This window comes from Phalacrocorax aristotelis, chromosome Z (assembly GCF_949628215.1).
Source record: "Phalacrocorax aristotelis chromosome Z, bGulAri2.1, whole genome shotgun sequence".
In the NCBI taxonomy this organism is placed as follows: Eukaryota; Metazoa; Chordata; class Aves; order Suliformes; family Phalacrocoracidae; genus Phalacrocorax; species Phalacrocorax aristotelis.
The window spans coordinates 63668885-63687590 of record NC_134311.1 but is presented as its reverse complement, the minus strand read 5'-3'; the positions used below and the strand labels follow the sequence as shown (position 1 = coordinate 63687590).

Sequence of the window (18706 nt, the reverse complement as noted above, 5' to 3'; positions counted from 1 at the left end):
ATTACCCAGTGCTTTTGAAAATCACATGTAACCTTTAAAATATTTTTCAGGTCACAAAGCATTGCAAATGTGTCCGTAATTGCCTCATTTAAACCTGAGAAAATCAGTCTGCTTAACAAGAACACAGAAATAGCTGTCAAAATATGTTTTCAGGCTACATTTAGACCTGCTAAGAGAAATAATCAAGTGGGTAAGAGTATTTCAATGACTTGTCTTACATTAATTTCTTCAAACATCCATTATTCAAATGAGAAGTGGAAATTCTAAAGATATATTAGATTGAACATTACGAAAGGTAAAGTCAGTATAAAACTTAAGTGTTTTTTTAAGCTTTAAGAAAGTGTTTTTAAGATCTACTTTCATCGCTGATTCCGTAATCTTTGAAAAGTGAGGAATTAACAGTATGTAGGAGAGCTGTATCCTTGCTGTTCAACAAACCCCAGAAAACGTCATTAGTGAGAAGCTGATTTTTTTTTTTCAGCCTGCTGGTTTCAACAGCACACTGCAGATTTTTCATCTCTCTTCAGACCTTTTTCTTCACTCTTCAGGAGGAAAAAAAAAAATTCCATAGGCTTAGTGCAGATGTCAGTCCAAAGAAGCTCTTATTTTCAGAGGACAGAAGAGCACCAAATACTTCTGAGAACAGCACTGGCCTCTCATGAAGCTATTTAGTTAAATGTACATTTCATGGATAACACCAGTTGGACTGCTGCAGTGCTATATATAGTGCCTTTAGGAACTCGTGATTTTAAGTTATAAAATAACAGTGAACTTCCACAGCATATTAGTCATAAAATGAAGAGAAGACAGAAATTATTATGTGATTGAAGAGAAGATGCAGATTCTTTTTAGTCTCCTCTGAGTTCAGGGATATGATTGGAAGGCCCCTTTATCTAGCGTAACCCTGGCCCTGCTGACTGGCTTCTTGCCCAAGCTGCAGGCTCAGATGTCTGCAGTGGAGACTAGATTGATTGCCATTTAATGTGCTCTCTGTGGATGAGAACTTATGTCAGGATTTAAACCTGTTTGACTGTTTTGGAAAACACAAGAGAAAATTTTATCATTTTGAGACTGCTCTGTGTTTAGCAAGCTATGAAAAAAGTAAAATATTTAGTGTGGTTTGGAAAGCCTGGTCAGTCTGTAATGTTGAGCATAGTAATGAGATCATGAGCAGTCATACTCAGCAAAAAATGTACCGTTATTCTTCTTGTAGCTATAAAGTACAATGCAACATTGGATGCAGATCTCCAGTCCTCTAGAGTGACTTCCAGAGGGTTGTTCAAGGAAAATAATGAAAGGTACATGCAGAGGGATCTTGTGGTACGTCATGAGGAGAATTGTGTTCAAGACATCTTCAGTGTACAGGTAAGTGCAATTATAAGCAGTCTTACGTGACAAAAATGATCAGAGGAAGACATTGATGAATTTTATGTCTGTAAGATGAATTTCATGTATGGTGTACTCATTGACTTACAATTCTGAAATCCCCCGCAACTGAAAAATACTTAGTAATATTCTGATTTCAAAGAAACTAATAACTGTCAGGTTCAGCACAGCTTTTTAGGATAGAAGAGGCAGTTGTTAATTATGTAATTCTGCTCTGACATAACACAAAGCCCACAGTCCATAGTTTCAGTAGATTTTAATTTCCCTCTGAGTAGACTCTTCTGTAAGAACTAAGACATACATGCAAATGTCTTCTCTTAAAAGAATATTTCAGGCAGACTTCTGGTGCATGCTAGCCCTAGCTGTACACCTAAGAGGAGAAAAAAAAAAAAAAAAAAAAGTCTCCATCTTTCTCTAGAACCAAAGACCAAACACAGTCCTGAGAGTTGCCTTAAGCCCCCTGCATGACGCTAGGTCAGGTAGAGGACTTCCTGCTCTGCTTTGCAATACAAATATCTTTGACTTGTTGATCACATTAGTGCCATTGTGGAGCCCATGAGCCATAGGGCTAGAAGAGTATTCATCCAGTACTGAGAAACAGAGGAGACATGAGGTTTATTATGTTCTAGTATCACTCAGTCCCAGCTGCTGTCTGTGATGGCAAGGCAGAGTAGAATAGCAATTTGAATTCTACAGCCTGATGAGAATGAAAGTCGTGTAGTGCTGGCATTTGAGGGCCAGCTTCTGCAGCTGCAGAGAATCTGCATATTCCTTAGCCCTAGAAGTGAGTATGATGAGTAGAGTCTCCAGGAATTCTAGGAAAACAAGTTTTATCACAGAAATGGCACTTAAGGCTGTTTAGCAAGAGGACCCCGCACTAGGCAATCTCACAAAATTATTTTGACCAAGAAGTGAAGCTTTGTACTGTTACTTCCTGTTTAGAGCAAGTATGATCTTACTATGCATTCTCAATTTAGAACAGAATTACTGGTTTTAACCTGTTTGCTGTGCTGACAGCTATCATCTGAACCATGTGTTTTACAGGAACCTTCTGATGCAGTGAATTCACTTAGTTTGCGCATTGACATTGGCCTTGCAAATCCTGGTTCCAGCCCTGTCCTTGATATATATTCTCCTGCATCTGTGGCCTATAGTGTAAGTATGCAGATGTACTATTGAAAAATGCATGGCTATACACACGTCCATAATGTGTGGTCCCCACAAACACCAAAGAGGTACACGCAAGTGAAAACTGGTGTTCCAGGTAAGTCACTGGACTGAAAGCAGGGATCTGGGGTGGTGTCCCCTGGTTCCATTTATATCTTTGTCTGTATTGCATGGGCTTGCTCACACAGACTCATCAGACACCATGGTATAGCAAGCATGTTGGTTGAGCCACATCACTGTTGATGTGAACTTCTAGTTTATGGCAAAGATGAAATATTTTAGGTTAGTGTGTCCTGCAATAAAGGAGTACATGAAAGAGGGATGAAACCCCCTTTGATTACATCACACTTGTTGTGGGTTAACAATAACCTGCCTGCACCATTCTTATGCATCAGTTGACATGTAGTAACATTACTCAGTGTTAACTTGTTCATATGTCAGAGTTTTTAATGCCCTTCAGAAGGATTTTCTTATCTGCAAACTAAGAATGTGCTTCGCCTCAAAGGTGTTTGCATTCCTGTATCTGTAGACAATTTTGAAGTTGAGCCCTGTCATTCAGATGTTTTTTCTTTTCACAGATTCCTTTTGTTAAAGACTGTGGTGAAGATGAACTTTGTATCTGTGACCTTGTTCTGAATGTTCAGCGGAAGGCAGATGATGGGTAAGAGCTAAATCAGTGGGATTGCTGGGGTTGGATGCTAAGTTTTCACCAGCTGGTTTGTCTGTAGGCTTTGGATGAATTTCTAGATGAGAATACCTTTCTAGTTCATTATCTACTTAGACATAGCAGGGATAAAAAAAAAAGCAGTAGCATTTCTGTCTAAGTAACTAATCAAGAAAAAGAGGTATGATAGGAACACAGATATAGAAGTAGGACTCTTGTCAGCTTAGACAAATCCAATTTTTGGTACCTTAGGGATGAGGACACAGCATTCAGAAGAATTGTGTCTGTCTGTCTGCTGTCAGGAAGGGGAGCACACTGGCAGAGCAGCAGCGGCTGTAGCAGCCCTCTTAGTCCCTCCTGTGGGGAGAAGTGAGGAGGATCCTCACTGGGGAGCTGAGGTCAGCCATTCAGGCAGCACATACTCCCAACTCCCCGTGCAGATGTACACATACATGTACAGTATGCAGGGAGACAGGGCTGGGCTTCCTGTTCCTGGAGCTGCCACCCAGTTCTGCCATCCACTCTCTGCCCACCTTCCCATCAGGGTAGAGCTCTAGAAAGTTCAGCAAAGTGATTTTGACCGTACATAATCAAGGTCCTGCACTTTGAGAAGACACTAATTTTTGGTTTTAAGAAACACCAGCGTGGAGTTTCTTATGTCAAAGGGTTTAGAAAGCAGAGAGTTTAAGTGTGTAGAAGGTAGGAAATGTCTTGTTGTGCTTGTTATTTTTTGTTGGCTACAGACAACACATTTTCATGATCCACAGGTTATCTAATACCTATGTTTACAACAATGGACTTTATTTTCCAACAGCAAACAGCAGTTTGTTGTCAGCAGCAAAAACAGAAGACTAACGTTCAATGTGAAATTGAGAAATAAAAAGGAAAATGCATATAACACCAGAATCCAGGCTACATTTTCAGACAACTTGTTTTTTGCTTCATCGTCTTTACCGGTACGTGATACTAAACCTCACCATTTCTGTTATTGCCACTGATTTTCCAGGTTCTCAGAGAATTATTTTTTTTCTTTCCATAAGGGCATATCCCAGGAAAGAATGTTTATGCAAACTTCTCTCCCAATTTCTTTTCTTGGATACCAGAATTGTTCCCCTCAGCATATCAGTTTATTTAGGTCAAGGAGAGACACTGCCAACTCAGCAGAAAAGTTGGCAACCTGTCGAATTTGACCTCACCTCAGTATTTCAGTCGTCTTTTTCTCACTTAAGGCCTTGGCACCCACATCTTCTGCTTGACTCCCAACAACATGCCTGAATGCAGTTGCTGTGCCACAGGGAATTTGTATTTGATAAATCAAGCATGCAGCATCAATGATGCAGCCCTAAAGCACAGACTTTGGATCTAGAAATAGTGTTACTGCCAAGGCCATGTGTTCCAGCTAGACAGTTAATCAAATTGAAATGATTGCTATACCAGAAGCTCTTCTTCTAATGAATTTTGTCTTAGAAAAGATTAAAAGAAGGAATTCCACATACTATTTTGGGGAATGCAGTAAGTCTATAATCTGAACTGTTGCTCACAAACAACTCACGAAGGATGAAATCCAGACTTCAGTGCTTGGCTTATGTGGTCAGGCCACTACTGGAGAGGTGCGTGATAATCCTAGGAGTCAAATCCAGAACAATCCCTATACTGAAGGGAGAGGAGGGATAGGAGCATTCATCACTGCCCAAGAGCAGCATTTTCCTGAACAACAAACTGGCAGAAGTACTCCACACAGCACTGAGGGTGCCCCTCTACCTCCCCATACTGTTGTGCAGCAAAATTGCTCATTCCACTCATACCAAAAGACCACACTGGAGCTAGGATTTTTCTTTTGCTTTAAAAGCCCATTTGCTTAGAAGTATTTCAGCCTGCAAGTGAAGGTTTTGACCAAAAATGTGCCTGCTTGAAAGTAGGAAGAAATGCATAATCTGAGAATGTATGGGGGGTGTTTTGGGGTTGAGTTTGGTTTTTTTTTTTAGTGTAATTCATGAATGGTAAATGTCTGCTAGGGATGCTTGTAACAAGACAGTACTTTCTAATAAGTTCTTTTCAAAGTGATAACTGCCTATGGTCTATGAGTTTGTCTTTGATGTAGGATGATGACATGCTAAATATTCTGCAATATAGCCGATAAACTCCTACATATTGTAGGTTTTCCTACAAAAAGTACAATAAAGTTCCCCTCTGCACACTAAACTCTACAATGAGAGTACTTAACTAGCTCTCAGGTTGTGTAAATGTGTCTAGAAGCATTCTCTAAAAATGCTGTAAAAAAGCACTGTAGGAGTTAATGCTGGAGGTGACCTGTATTCACTAGCCTGTACTCCTTCTTCCAAGCCCAGCACAAAATTCTAACAAGACCATTACAGCTCACAAGAAGTCACATGGGACTGGTCTTTGTCCTACTTTTCTTCTGCCTCTTCCGTAGCCCTGCCTATGCCTCACTAATCTGCTGCATCTCTAGGAATTACTGCCCTAATGCCTCCTTGTATTACTCCTTAGCATAGTACATGTCCTGTTGATGATGCAGACTGAGAATTTCTTCTCTACTTTACCAAAGCCTGATATTAAGATGACTTAATATCTGTCTGTTTCCTCTGCAGAGTGATGGGACTGAAGTTTCATGTCAGACAGGAACAGCACAAAGTACGGTTATTTGCCAAATAAGCTATCCTGTTTTCAGAAGAGGACAACAGGTACAGCTAGTGTGTTTAAATAACCTTGAATGATAACTAAAAGCTTTTTTGTTGTTGTTTTCCCCTAAATCTGCATTTACTGCTGGTGAGGATTTCTTAGATTTGGCGACAGTTAACTTCCCTTTAGGTTTCAGAGACATTAAAAGAAGCAAACTAAGGGCTAAGCCTTTGTGACTCCCCAGATTAAAGGGAAAAGGGATCTTGAAGCACATTTGTCCCTACCCAAGGCTTTCAAATGCTACTGTAGCTTTGCAGTTCTTGGAGGGTGAGGGCTGAGAGCAGAAGCAGATAGCATCATGCATAGCCTCTTGGGAACTGAGCATGATTCCTATCAAACCCCTCCTATTGTGTTAGCCCCAGGCAGCTCCCTTTCCACTCTGTAAATCTCATCTATCCACGAAAGCAATATTGCTTTGAGAGGAGATGGGTGGCCCACACAACCCTAGCATAGATCGTATATCCTTTTTCTCATATATACCATAAATCTCGGGATGTCCCTGGTTTTATGGAACTTAATCTCTTACTTCTCAATGGCAGAACAGAAGTAGGCTTCCAGCCTTTAACACAATCAACTGAAGCAATAAGAAACTTGTTAGAAAGAATAGAAACTTGACGTTCTACGGTGACGGGAGCAAAAAAAACCAAAAACCAAAAAACTAATTACATATAAAAAGTTGGTCAAAGCAGACCTGTTGGAATGAATGGAAGAGTGAATTCAAAGATTATGTTAGTGCTAGTGTATAAAAGCAAGTAATTGAAGCAATCCTGAACATGTTTTGTCGCACCTTGTAGCCAGTTATACACAATTTAGAAATGCAAATAGCTTATATTTATTTAACAATTCCAATTTGTAGGGGAGAGTGAGAACAGAGCAATTCTGGAATATTAGAAATTACTGAAATATTACATGGAAATCAGTGGAGAATTCACATACAGAGGGCAATTCTAGATTGTTGCACATATGAATAATTATGTTGCTGTTGGGAAGTTCTTTGGATGTTGTACCATCAACTCGTTTACTGTGTATTCCTTGTCTCTTCCATAGGTATCGTTTGATATTAGTTTTGATTTTAACCTGAAAAATCTTCAGAATGTGGCAGTTCTAAGTTTTCATGCTTTGAGGTAAAGTATATAATCGTATGAAAGCAAGTTAAGTATTAACACCTTATTTGTATAAAATAATATTGTAACACCTGTCTTAAATGTGTTTTGATGAACAGTGAAAGTAAGGAAGAGCAAGACTTGGACAACAAGATCAGCTTATCAATTCCTTTGCGATATGATGCAGAAATTCACTTCACAAGGTACACTGAATAATGTAAAGAGTCACTGTCATTTTGCCAAGGCATTTGAATATAGTAACAGTCTTGAAAGGCCACTGGAAATATAGTCAAACTTTGTTTTTATTTTGAAAGTCATTTAGAAATTCCCACTTCATCAACAGTAGCAGAAACTTATGCTCTTCCAGTAATCTTACATTTAAAAAATTATGGAATGTGTAGTAAGAAATCATGGATCCATGTTTATCTTTGCCGAATTGTTACAGATGCTCACATGAATGGAAGTGGTATAAAAACCAAACAGTGCTTGTGGTTTTGATAGTATAATTAGTATATACTATATAATAAGGTTGGGCCTCTGGCTCAAATGTTAAAGTGATCAAAACTAAACAAAAGAACAACAAGAAAAAGAAAAAATGCCCCAGCTCAAACTTTTAGCAAAGCGGGGGGAAAAAGAAAAAAAAATTACTGACATATCTGCTGAACCTGGACCAAAAATATAAACTCTTGTTAGCAGTTTGAGATAATGATTTGAACTACAACCTGAAGTGGCACATGGCAGATTCCCCTCTTGCTGCAGCTGCATTGGTACCTGGAGCAGCACCCTCCGTGCCCAGACACCCTGGCTCACACCTACCCCTTCCCTTCTGGGGTCACCCCTTTCCCCTCCCCATGGAAATCAGGTCAGGGCTGTTGCAAAAGGGGTCCTTTACCCTGGGAAGGGCAGTTTGTAAGAAAAGGCAGGACAGGGTGAGAGAGGCAGACAAAAATCCCTTTAAGACTGATCTTCATATCGTTGCAAACTGTTGTCTTCAGCCCTAGAAATCCCTGGTGATTTGGGATGCACTGAAACAGTCATTAGTTTATTACTTTTCCAAACAAGAATGATTTCAGTTACAGTTTAACTTAACTTAGAACTGAAACAAAAATACACCAGTTTGACTCTTGGATCAAGTCAGGATATTTTACTTGTCATCCAAGAAAAGATTCATGTATCTTTCTCAGTTACTGAACCTCTACGATAAACTACATATAGTTACATGTAATGCACTTGTTCACCAGTTCTTGGTGAAAAAACACTTTTGCATCCTGAAGCATTCCAAAATTTGTAAACATAAACTGGTAGAAAATAAATAGTGATTAGTCAAAGCATGTCAGAACTTTCGAAAAAGAGGAAGCTGCTTAAAAATGCACAGCAACAATAAATTCAGGAAATGAATATTCAAAGATCAGCATAACTACAAGAACTACAAGGAAAAACAGGGATTTTAATTCAGGTACATCACCCAAGTATGAGAAGATGCAATGTCATATGCAAGTCAAGGCATGAAGGGATCCCACTGGCAGAAGAGGATTAGTTATTCTTGGAGACGAATCAATTTAAAAGAACTAAAGGAAATACACATTAAGACAAGGTACAATTTTAAATGCTTCCCTTGGAGTTAGCTAATTTTTTACACTCTTCCACTTAGAAAGTATCTGTCTGGAGATAGTTCCTTCTTGAAGCAGGTAATATAGCTAAGGAACAACCTCTTAAAATACAAGGGTTGAGGAAAAAATGTGTTGTCTGCTGAAGTGAAGACTTTCTAGGGAAAATCTCCTAATCTGAGTTTCCAGGAGAAAAGGTGGGAATCAGTCTTAGCAGCAACTCCTGCAAGGACAAGGAAGTTGATACTATGCATCCTGGAAGGGCTGGAGATCTGAGCAATAAGGAAGCAGAAAATGCATCATGTGGGCTTTCACAGGAGTCCTTGTGAGGACGCCCTTCAAGGAAAGGGCCTATGGGTGGAAGTATGGAGGATCAAAAAGGGTCCACGAGGCAGGATGGAGTGGCACACTGATCAGGAAGCACCTCTGTGAGACTGCATACGTTTATTTGGGATTGTACATACAGATGTTACCCGTATTAAACAGGGAGAGCGGCACTGGTAAAGAGAATGAACCTTGTCCTACAGGAAGAGCTGATGCACGAACCATAAGAGCCCCTGCTTCTTTTTAAATGGCTCCCCAACTTGCTTTTTGACTGCTCAAATTAGCCTCCTAATGAAAGCTAATGATGAAGAGCAAACACAGTTCTGGAATGGTTCACCAGAGGAGCATATGGATGCAATGCACTACACAGGGATGCTTTCATTGTCTTCAACTATGGTCCCAGCTGGCTGAGCCCCTCAAGCATCTATGGGCCCTCACACCACGTCCCTCCATCACACACCTGTAATTTCATGCTGCAGTGGGCTGCAATCACCTTGTTTCTTTGTAAATTTTGAATTGTGAAACCCATAAATACTCAAGAAAGTGGCCCAGAGGAGACTGAGGGCTATGCGATATGTACCACGCACACAAGCAGGGTGCTGTGGTGTTTCCACACCCAGGCAGTGTGGAAAATACCTGCCTGTGGTCTATGGCATTAGGGCCCAGGATCTCCCTTGGAGTCTATTAGTATTTACTGTTACAGATGTACCAAGGGGGATCATCAGGGGTTCCTTTCTGAGGACGGAGACCACTGCAAGGCTGAAAGTCACAGTTTGTGCCCAGGAGAGGAACTTGCATTATGGCACTGAAACGCCATGGAGTGCAGGAAGCTGAGTCTTAACTTCACATGTTAACAGCAGCCCTGGACTTCAGTACACCATGTATTTTCTTAACTTTGTAAAATTCAAACAGCAGTACAAGTGACTGATTTTTCCTCTGACTCTACTTCTGACCTGTTTCACAAAGGCACATCCAGTAACATATGTTTTTAAAGCAGCTGCCAAATTGAAATGTATTGTTTTATGGTTGTTAACTAGGCTTGCCAACGTCAACTTCTATGAAGTCTACTCTGGCCATAACATTCCTTCCACTGTGAATAATTTTGAAGATATTGGCCCCTCATTCAACTTCTCAGTTAAGGTTAGTAAATGTTTCTGGTTCGAGAAGTTGCCTGATCTCCTCCTGTAGCCTGGTCCTGAAACATAGCTGAAAAAATACTCCTGATTTCACTGTTTGATTTTGATATTTTTGAATCAGTCAAATAAGAAAAAAATTGCAAATAGCTGGGGGGTAAATGCTTACAGTTTTCATGAGGTTAAGGATGAAATTTGCACTTACTGCACAAGTAGTATGGGGGGAGGGATTGGTCCTGCACTGTTTACATATTTAGAAGATGGTTAATGCTTAACTTTAGGCCAACTTCAACTGTTTTTTCACAAAGCGTATTTGTCTTCTGCTGACCTGATAAAGGAAAACAAGTCTCTGCAGGCTTGGACTTTGAAACTTGAAGTTTAGCAAGGGTTAAGCACTCAAACCAGATGCAAAAACTAGCCAGATCACAACATTTATTACATAATTCAGAAAAACTTAGATCCAAATATGCAACGTGGAAGAAATTTAAATTATGTTCCATTTACATTCCTGTAACTACTACTCTAAAGGACTAAATAACAGGCCTATTGGCTGTGGCAGAATATCTGTTTTTCAACACATTTTATACTGTTAACACCAGCTTCGCTAAGGAAACAGACAGGGACCTGAAGCTATACAGTACACGTTCTGCTTTACTATTGGAATAATGTAATTACTACCCTAGTAAAGTGTTTTAGTACAAAAAACATTAATGCAAAAGGAGTCCAGTTCTTCCATAGTCATCCATGATTTCTAATTTTCTTGCTATATCAAATAGCTTAGGCATATAGCTACCTGAATTAATTGTGAGTTATTTGCTTTGCAGGTAACAACAGGAAGTATGCCAGTAAAGATGGCATCTGTAAAAATCTATCTTCCAGAACGGACCAGCAAAGACAATCTACTGATGTACCTAACTGCAGTCACCACAGATCAGGTGAAGACCTGAATTACATAAACTGCTGTGTTTTGGAGTTTGATCAGTACCATAAACATCAATTATTTCCCTCATAGCGTGGCTGAGATTCAGAGAATCTATGCCCTTTCTCCTGTCCCTTCCTCATAAACAGAAGGGGAGGACCATGATGTCAGCAGTACGCTAGTCTATTACTTGGCAGATGTGGATTATCTTTACAGTCCACAGCTGACTTTTCATATGACTCACAATCTCTTCAGCTAGGTCCTTCTCCAAGTTCCTGGGAAGGTTATACTAAAAATGGAATTTTTAGATAGGGACAAACCCTTCTGGTCAACCTAGGGGGAAAAAAATTACCACAAAAGCCATTTAATTCTGACCAAAACCACATACAGTTTCTTGGCTTCCTAAAGTATCCAGTGCTATATAATTCACAATCAAGCCTTTCACAGCCACCATCTCATCCCGAAAGATATATTATTATGGTAAGTATAAAATCCTGAGTACAATGTCATCCAATTTCATTCCTGCCATCTTTCCTAGGCCAGAGGTGTTACTTGTCAAGCTCAGATAAATCCACTGCAAATAGGGAAAATACCTTATTCTTCATCTTTCACAAAAGAGAACTTCAGAGCTTCCAAAGAACTGGTGAGTAAGACTCAGGGCTGGAGTACCACAGGACAGGGATGCAGAGTTGATCCTTACAAGCCCACTGCTGTATCTGTCGGGACAGCTGTGGTGGGAGCGGCATTCCTCATTCACAGTGCAAGAGTGCAGCCCATGGATGTCCTCACACCTGCTGCATCTGCCTTCAACAGAAGGTGCATGTTTTTCACAGCCTGCAAGCACTTAATTTGTATGCATAGAATGGCAAAGGCAAGGGCAAAAAATCTGGATGTTAAAAGAACATTTATTAAAGCGTATTTTTAATGTATGCTTTTGCCTGTCCTTGCTGTTTCCCCTGGAAGAACTGTAAGAATGTGAAGTGCAGTACCATCACATGCAAACTGGAAGATGCTATACTGAAGGGAGAGTACTTTGTGAATGTGTCCACCCGAATCTGGAATGGAACCTTTGCTGCTGTGAGTATCAGCTGTATCTTCAAGAAGGATCTAATACTCAAATAATTCCTAACTCTTGGTATTTTTCAAAGTTCAGTGAAGAGACCTTCCAATCCAGAAAGACCTTCCCATACTTTACATTGTTGTGTTTGCTTTTTCAGGTTGAAAACTTGAATCTAAAAGTAAAGTAAGTAGTGAGGCTGCAAAATGGAGATGATAACCTTCAGTCCAGCACAAAACCTAAGAAAATGCTGTGAAAATGCAATCTTCACAGCTGAAAAAAACATTTTGTGCATCTGTGAAATTCATTTGAGGGGAACTATGGTTTCCACAAAACTCAACATAGGACAGCAGAGTACAGCGTCATCATAGCCTGGAAAATAATGTTGCTTTTAGCTTTTGAACACCACAGCCTACATAGTGATCATTTTAAGTCACATCAAAATATCAAAAGCCTGTTAGTGCTGCCAGTAATATTTGTTAGAGGAAGTGTGGAAATTTTTTTTAATTAATTTTTTTGTTTTTATTATAGTTGGTGTCAAGAACACAGTCCTTGTTTAAAGACCTACAGGATGCTTAAAAATATCCTTCAATAGAATTTTGACTTTCCCATTTTAAATCACCACATGTCCTCCAGGATGTAACTCATCATGAATTACCAGACTTTTGAAATGAGACCACGTTTGCTTCCTAGCTAGGCAACCAACCAAACTGTCTTGGAGTTCTGGGTTTGGCTAGTGTCAGGAATATGACGCAGTCTCCTTAGTTTGTCTGGCAAGTCTTATGGCAGGTATTGACATTTAGCAGTAGGGCTGTTGCCAGCTTTAGCATTCAGCTTTTAAAAGGAAAAGGTCAGGTTTGATAATGTAATGTACAAGTGTGTGAAGGAAAGCACCTGTCTGTCTTCAAAGTTTGTATTTTTCAAATCATCTGAGTCAAGACCACTTGTTAGTGCTGTCAGGTAAGCAGAAGCTGGAGACATGAACAAAAGGTTGCTACCCTCACAAGACAGTGAGTGGAAATAACTTGTTTACCACTGGGCAATGGGAAGGAAAGATCATACGTCACAATTTTCCTCTCATCTCCTGTTTTGTTATTTTCTATTTGATTGCCAATGTTCAATGCAAATAATCTTGCAAGCACTCAGTAATGCGCATTATCAGCCTTTCTATTTAGTGGCAATCAGTCACTGTCCAAGAAGGGATAGTAGGCTTGCCAGTACCTGCTAAGCAAAGCAAAGAAAGACGAGTTTAGTCATTAACAAGGTGCTCTGAGTAGTGCTGAGGCGGGTTTCTGAACACTAAGGAAAACAGGACACACTTGGGCAGATGGCCACAGTGCAGGTGTGCAATAACTGTGTGCTGCAGGGACTGTCAGTCTGGTCTGTATCAGCTGCTGTGGACCCACGGTTGCTCACATTACTGCATCAAGCCCACCGTACCTGGCCCTGACATAGAGAAATAGCTGAGGAAGCAAACTGACAGAGCAGGCACTGCATTTGGTACAGCTGGCAAGTGCTCCTGTGCTCCCGTGAACCTCAGGCTGTTCCTGGTGGTGCTGTAGGATGCAGGGCTCTCCGTGCCCACCATGCGGGGCAGAAGAGCAGCAGTGAGCTGGCAGTCTCTGCACAGCCACACTCCCCTCCCCACCTCTCCTCTTGACACATGCTCAGAGGGAAGTGGAATCTGGCACAAGGTCCATTTTCAAATGGCAACTGGCTTAAGATTTTTGTCATCGTCTTTATTTAAGCTGAGGAAGCGATGTCAGAATTTCAGCAGTGGAAAGAAACAGATAGTGATAGGAAAAAATAAAAGGGGAAAAACAGAATCATTGGATGGGGGGCAGGGGGCGGGGAAGGGAAAGAACATCCAGTTTCCATTTCTTTCAAAGGCCAGAGATATATCCCCATCTGTCTTTTGTTGCTGAGTTATTTCTCCCTTTCTCACTGTTACTTTTCCCCCATCTCTTCCCTGCTAGCAGCAGTGACAGCCTTAAGTAACTGTAAAAATGGATACATAATCAAATCCTTCTGTTTTGCACGAACTACATGTTACAGTAAAAAAAGCCAGTTCTCCAGTTTCATTGCTAATAAGTAAGAACAACAAAATTAAGTCTGGATTACTGATACATTATTATGGTCACAGACATGTTAGCTTGGGACAAATAAAAAGATAATTTTGATTTTCTTAATACCGTGATTTTTATTCTGGTTCTGAGGTCTTCATTTCAACAAGGGAATTATTTTAGGATGTCTACATTCTAATTGATTTGCCCTATAATAGAGCTTTACAGGTTCTTTTAATCTTCTCTTTCAGTTAACTTTCCAGACATTACAACTCTCTGCAGAGGCAAAAATCGATACACATAACCCTGAGTTATTTATAATTGGAGAGAATACCCTAACTGTAAGTGATAGATAAGTATATTTTTTTAACTTCTCTCTTTTACTGTATTAAAGTAATAATACTTAATTTTCAGTGTCCTTTAGGAGTGCATAGCAAATTACAAAATCTGATGACAGTTGGACTTGATGATCTTAGAGCTCTTTTCCAACCTGAATGATTCTGTGATTATGTTGAATTAATGTATTCTTTTGGCTATATACAACCTCCCTTATGTTACTAAAGTGTTTTCATTTCAGTCAACTGCTATATAAATCAGACTTAGTTAAAATCTATAGATCTCAAATACACTGTAGGACTATCAGCAAAACTCAGTTAGAAACCTGTGAAATTAATTTAGCCTCCTGTTCATGATAAGATCAAAATTTGGACTTCTTTCTGCAACAGAATTACGTGTTGTAGATAAATGAGCTCTGGGAAACATGTTTACAAATCTGATTTATAGTATTACTTCTGTAATTGTATTTGGTTTGATGTTTGTAGACAGATGTTGTGCACAGGTCTCCAGCAAATATACTTCATCTCGTTTGTGAAAGAATGTGGAGTATTTTTTGCATTTGGAATGGCTGTCATACGGACAGTATGGACGCAGCTAATCTCAAGAAAAGTCTCTAAACCACCACTTTATCAGTATAGAACCCTTCTCTCAAGGCTTCCATCTGCTATATACAGACATAAACAACACTTAACAGATACATTTGTGTTCTGGTGCTGTTGCAATAGAAAGGTACCTTGTTCTCTTGGCCTATCTAGACAGGAACACTCTTCCATTTGCAATACCAAGTTTAGATTTATTTTTACAAGATCTACCAGCCTGTTTTAGCCATAAAAATAATCAAGGCCACTGAAGACCAAAATATAAGTTAGTAGGGGAGCCAAATATCTGTGAGAATGTGTAGCATAGCCCATTCACAGGCAACAGAAAAGTCAGTTAAATGTGTACAAAGATTGTACATATTGACTTATCTCAATGTGGAAATGAGACCATAATTCAGGACTACTTTTTGTCATTGTTTTCTCATGGATCACTCCATTTCTTGCGAAGAACCTCTAAACAGACCCATTTGTATGCAGGGAAACCTCCAGTGCCTGAAGAAGCAAAGGAAATATATGTGTAGTACTGGAAATAATGCCATGTTTTTGCAGCAAAATTACCCGCCTGTATTTGAAATGTGCTGAGTGCCTCAGCTATGTGAGGTATTATTTCTGCTAGGAGATTAAACTCATTAATACACAATAAAATACTCCAATTAAATGCAAAGGCTTTTTAGGTCCTCATAAACAATGTATAACTAGGTATTTTTCCACAGCTGGAGCATGATACTGCCAATTTATACTACCACCAGTTCTGTTGGTGATTTTAGGAGAACCAGAATTTAATTATTCAAATGACTGTTGAGTCAATCACTTGACAAATAAAAGGTAATTCCTCAGCCATCCAGTGAAATATCTGCAGTTGGGTCTTTTATGGCTCTGAGCCAGTGGCTGAACAGGCCTTGAAAGTTATCCATAAGGCTCCTCAGAAGCATGGTGGCTTTTGGTGAGGTTTACAGCTCATCCTTACTCGATAGCCTCTTGCCCTGTGAGAAGTCTTGGAAAACGTGCCAGCTGGTGAAGGTACACTCTCCCTAGGGCAGACAGTTTGCTTTGACACTTCAGTGATGGAGTCAGTACTCAGCACTGCATATAATTCTTGGCAGGCCAGCAGTAATACCCAGTCTTTGCCCTTCATACTTCCTTGGGAACAGGAGAGTGCAGAAGCAATCTGAGTTTATTTCCCTACTTACCCTGTTGCTTTAGACGAGGGTGGTAGGATTCATCCAACTTAATATATACATTAGCCATCCACATCAGAGTTAGCCCTTCTATAAACCCTAATCCATAGAAAGAATAGGCATTTCTGAGATGCAAGTCATCTCATTCTAAAGATGATCCTGAAAATAAGTAGGGTGAACTAGGCCCTATAAAAGCCTGTACTTCTCCACTAGAACCCAAGGAACTACATTGTAGATGTAACACTGGATGAGGTGAAACCCAGCTGTGGTGTCTTACTGACCACAGTTTGACTTCAGGGAAGATATTTGTTCTTAGGCCTCAATTTACCTCTACAACAGTGCCACTTTTCTGTTAATCTAATAGAGAAAGCATTACTAGGCAAACTGCACATACGTATGAGATTGGCTCTTTAGTTTGGATGAGCTGGGTTGCTGCGTAGCCAAATGAATTAATATTGCTTTGTGATGCTATGTGGGGAAGCTGCTTAGGTATTTTTGTGTAAAAGCTTTCAGATTTTTTCCAAGTTGGAAAGGACTGCCAGCTGGAGGACAGAACATTAACCTGCTATAATCATCATTATGGCCATTTGGCTAGGAAATACACAAAGCCATCCTGCCTCAATGAAATGAATACACATAGCCACACCTAGCACAACATTGCAGCCTTCCAGCAGAAATGACTTAAATCACTGAGATGTCAGTCCAGTGCAAGCTCCCCAGAAAGCTTAAGATTAAATTACACCAGACATCTGCACTAAGCAAGCAACCCTGACACAGTAAACCAATGTGACTTCTTTTATCATGTTTCAGGAAGGAAAAAAGCTTCATGCTAAATGCCTGTTGTTCCAAGATTAAAACCAAAGATTTGACAATTCATAAACATTACTGCCATGTCTCCCTGAGGAACTGTGTTATATATAACTGTACAATTGGTTATACCCAACCCAATTAGATGGGATAGCACCTGAAAGCTAACTTCCAGATACCATATACTGTTCTGGGAGTTCTCTGATATTGCTTGCAGTTCAGGAACCTTAGGTATGCTAGAAACACTCCTGTTTGACCCATACATCTTAGAGCAAATTCATGCAGTTGACTCAGGAGAACACAGATTAACATGAGACGGTCTAACAAGTGGTTTCCCAGAAGGTAGGAAGAGCAGGCAAGGGAGCCTAGCAGGAATGGAGAAATTTCAAGCAGACACAGCGAGTGCATGATGCTGTCTGGCCCCTGTGATTAGTTTTGCCTCCTACAGCTGCCCACCACAGATAACAGGCTCTGACAACACTTGGTTGGAAGTAGTTCTTCTCCAGCTGATGCAGCAAAAGCCTGTTTTGAGCAGATGAGGCTCTACACTAAGCTATTACCTGCCTGCATGTAAGCATGTCTGGTTTACCTAGTGATGGTGTGTCTATGCACTATGGGGACAACTCTGAAAGACCTCCTGTTACTGGACAGGCAGAAAGCTGGGTGGAAGAGGTTGCTTCTCTGCCTGTTGTGTATGGTCAAGGGTGATGAGGGTCCCTAATCCTTAACTGGCTCTGCCATGTGCCATGGTGGTGCAACCAGGTACCTGTGGACACCAGTGAAAGGCCTATAATTGCCTATGTGTTTCAGTCATTGATCCTAGAATCTGTAGAGTCCAACTATTCTTGATTAGTGAAGTATTTGGTTCACAAATCCTACTTTATTTGGAGTTAACATTAACCCCTAACACACAATCTCTCTTCTTTCAGATCCCAGTTACAATAATAAAGCCAGATGAGAAAGCTGAGATACCAGTTGGTGTTGTGATTGGCAGTATATTGGCTGGACTTCTCTTGCTGTTAGTATTGGTTGCCGTTTTGTGGAAAGTAAGTAGGTGTTTATATTCTTGAAAAGCAGAAATAGATAAATACATTTGGGCTATTTTCTCTGGAATCTCTCTTCTCTAGTGCTGAACAAAACCGCACATGCAGTTTGGTGGTATGAATAATAGTGCATTAGTGTTGCACCCTCGATGGAAGCATTTAGAAATGCTTTAAAAATCAAAATTCTGAAGTGGGTCCCCATAGAATTTGGCAATGCGAGGATGATAAATGCATTTCCAGTGGTTCAAAACAGGCTGTAGCATTTATTTTTTCCCTTTTGACACTGCCTACCTCCTTCTGTAACTCCCCAACTGGGCTCTGAACTCCCATGATATTCCCAGTGGGCAAGGCTGGCAATTAGAATGAAAGAGGGAGAGAATACACACTGAACAGAAAAAAAACAGAGAAGGGCAAGGGCAAAAAGTAATTTACAAAGGATATCTAGATTAAGGGGAGAGAAATTCTTTTCTATGTGCCAGGCCATTGGTGCTTGAAGGGCTCCTTGGCACACCAAGGTAGCATGGAGATGCCTGTATCTTGGCAGGGAACCAAGTAGCTACTGAGCACTGCTGTTTTGGCATTTAGTTGCACCAGGCAGAAGTTCAAGGCGCAACTCCTTA

The 18706-nt window shown here is 40.2% G+C and overlaps 1 protein-coding gene across 3 annotated transcripts in view; it reads left to right on the top strand.

The window, feature by feature from the left end:
- Window positions 1–18706, top strand: part of ITGA2 (integrin subunit alpha 2) — a 104177-nt gene that overhangs the window by 46738 nt on the left and 38733 nt on the right. For 2 of the 3 annotated variants that reach the window (XM_075078372.1, XM_075078371.1), the window contains 14 exons: window positions 51–190; window positions 1214–1365; window positions 2431–2541; window positions 3132–3214; window positions 4032–4173; window positions 5827–5919; window positions 6965–7041; window positions 7140–7223; window positions 9989–10091; window positions 10909–11019; window positions 11542–11646; window positions 11967–12080; window positions 14375–14464; window positions 17973–18089. In XM_075078372.1, coding sequence (XP_074934473.1) covers window positions 51–190; window positions 1214–1365; window positions 2431–2541; window positions 3132–3214; window positions 4032–4173; window positions 5827–5919; window positions 6965–7041; window positions 7140–7223; window positions 9989–10091; window positions 10909–11019; window positions 11542–11646; window positions 11967–12080; window positions 14375–14464; window positions 17973–18089 — 1522 coding nt within the window. Of the gene's footprint in view, window positions 1–50; window positions 191–1213; window positions 1366–2430; window positions 2542–3131; window positions 3215–4031; window positions 4174–5826; window positions 5920–6964; window positions 7042–7139; window positions 7224–9988; window positions 10092–10908; window positions 11685–11966; window positions 12081–14374; window positions 14465–17972; window positions 18090–18706 lie in introns of those variants that run through there. The other variant, XM_075078373.1, reaches the window with a different exon arrangement.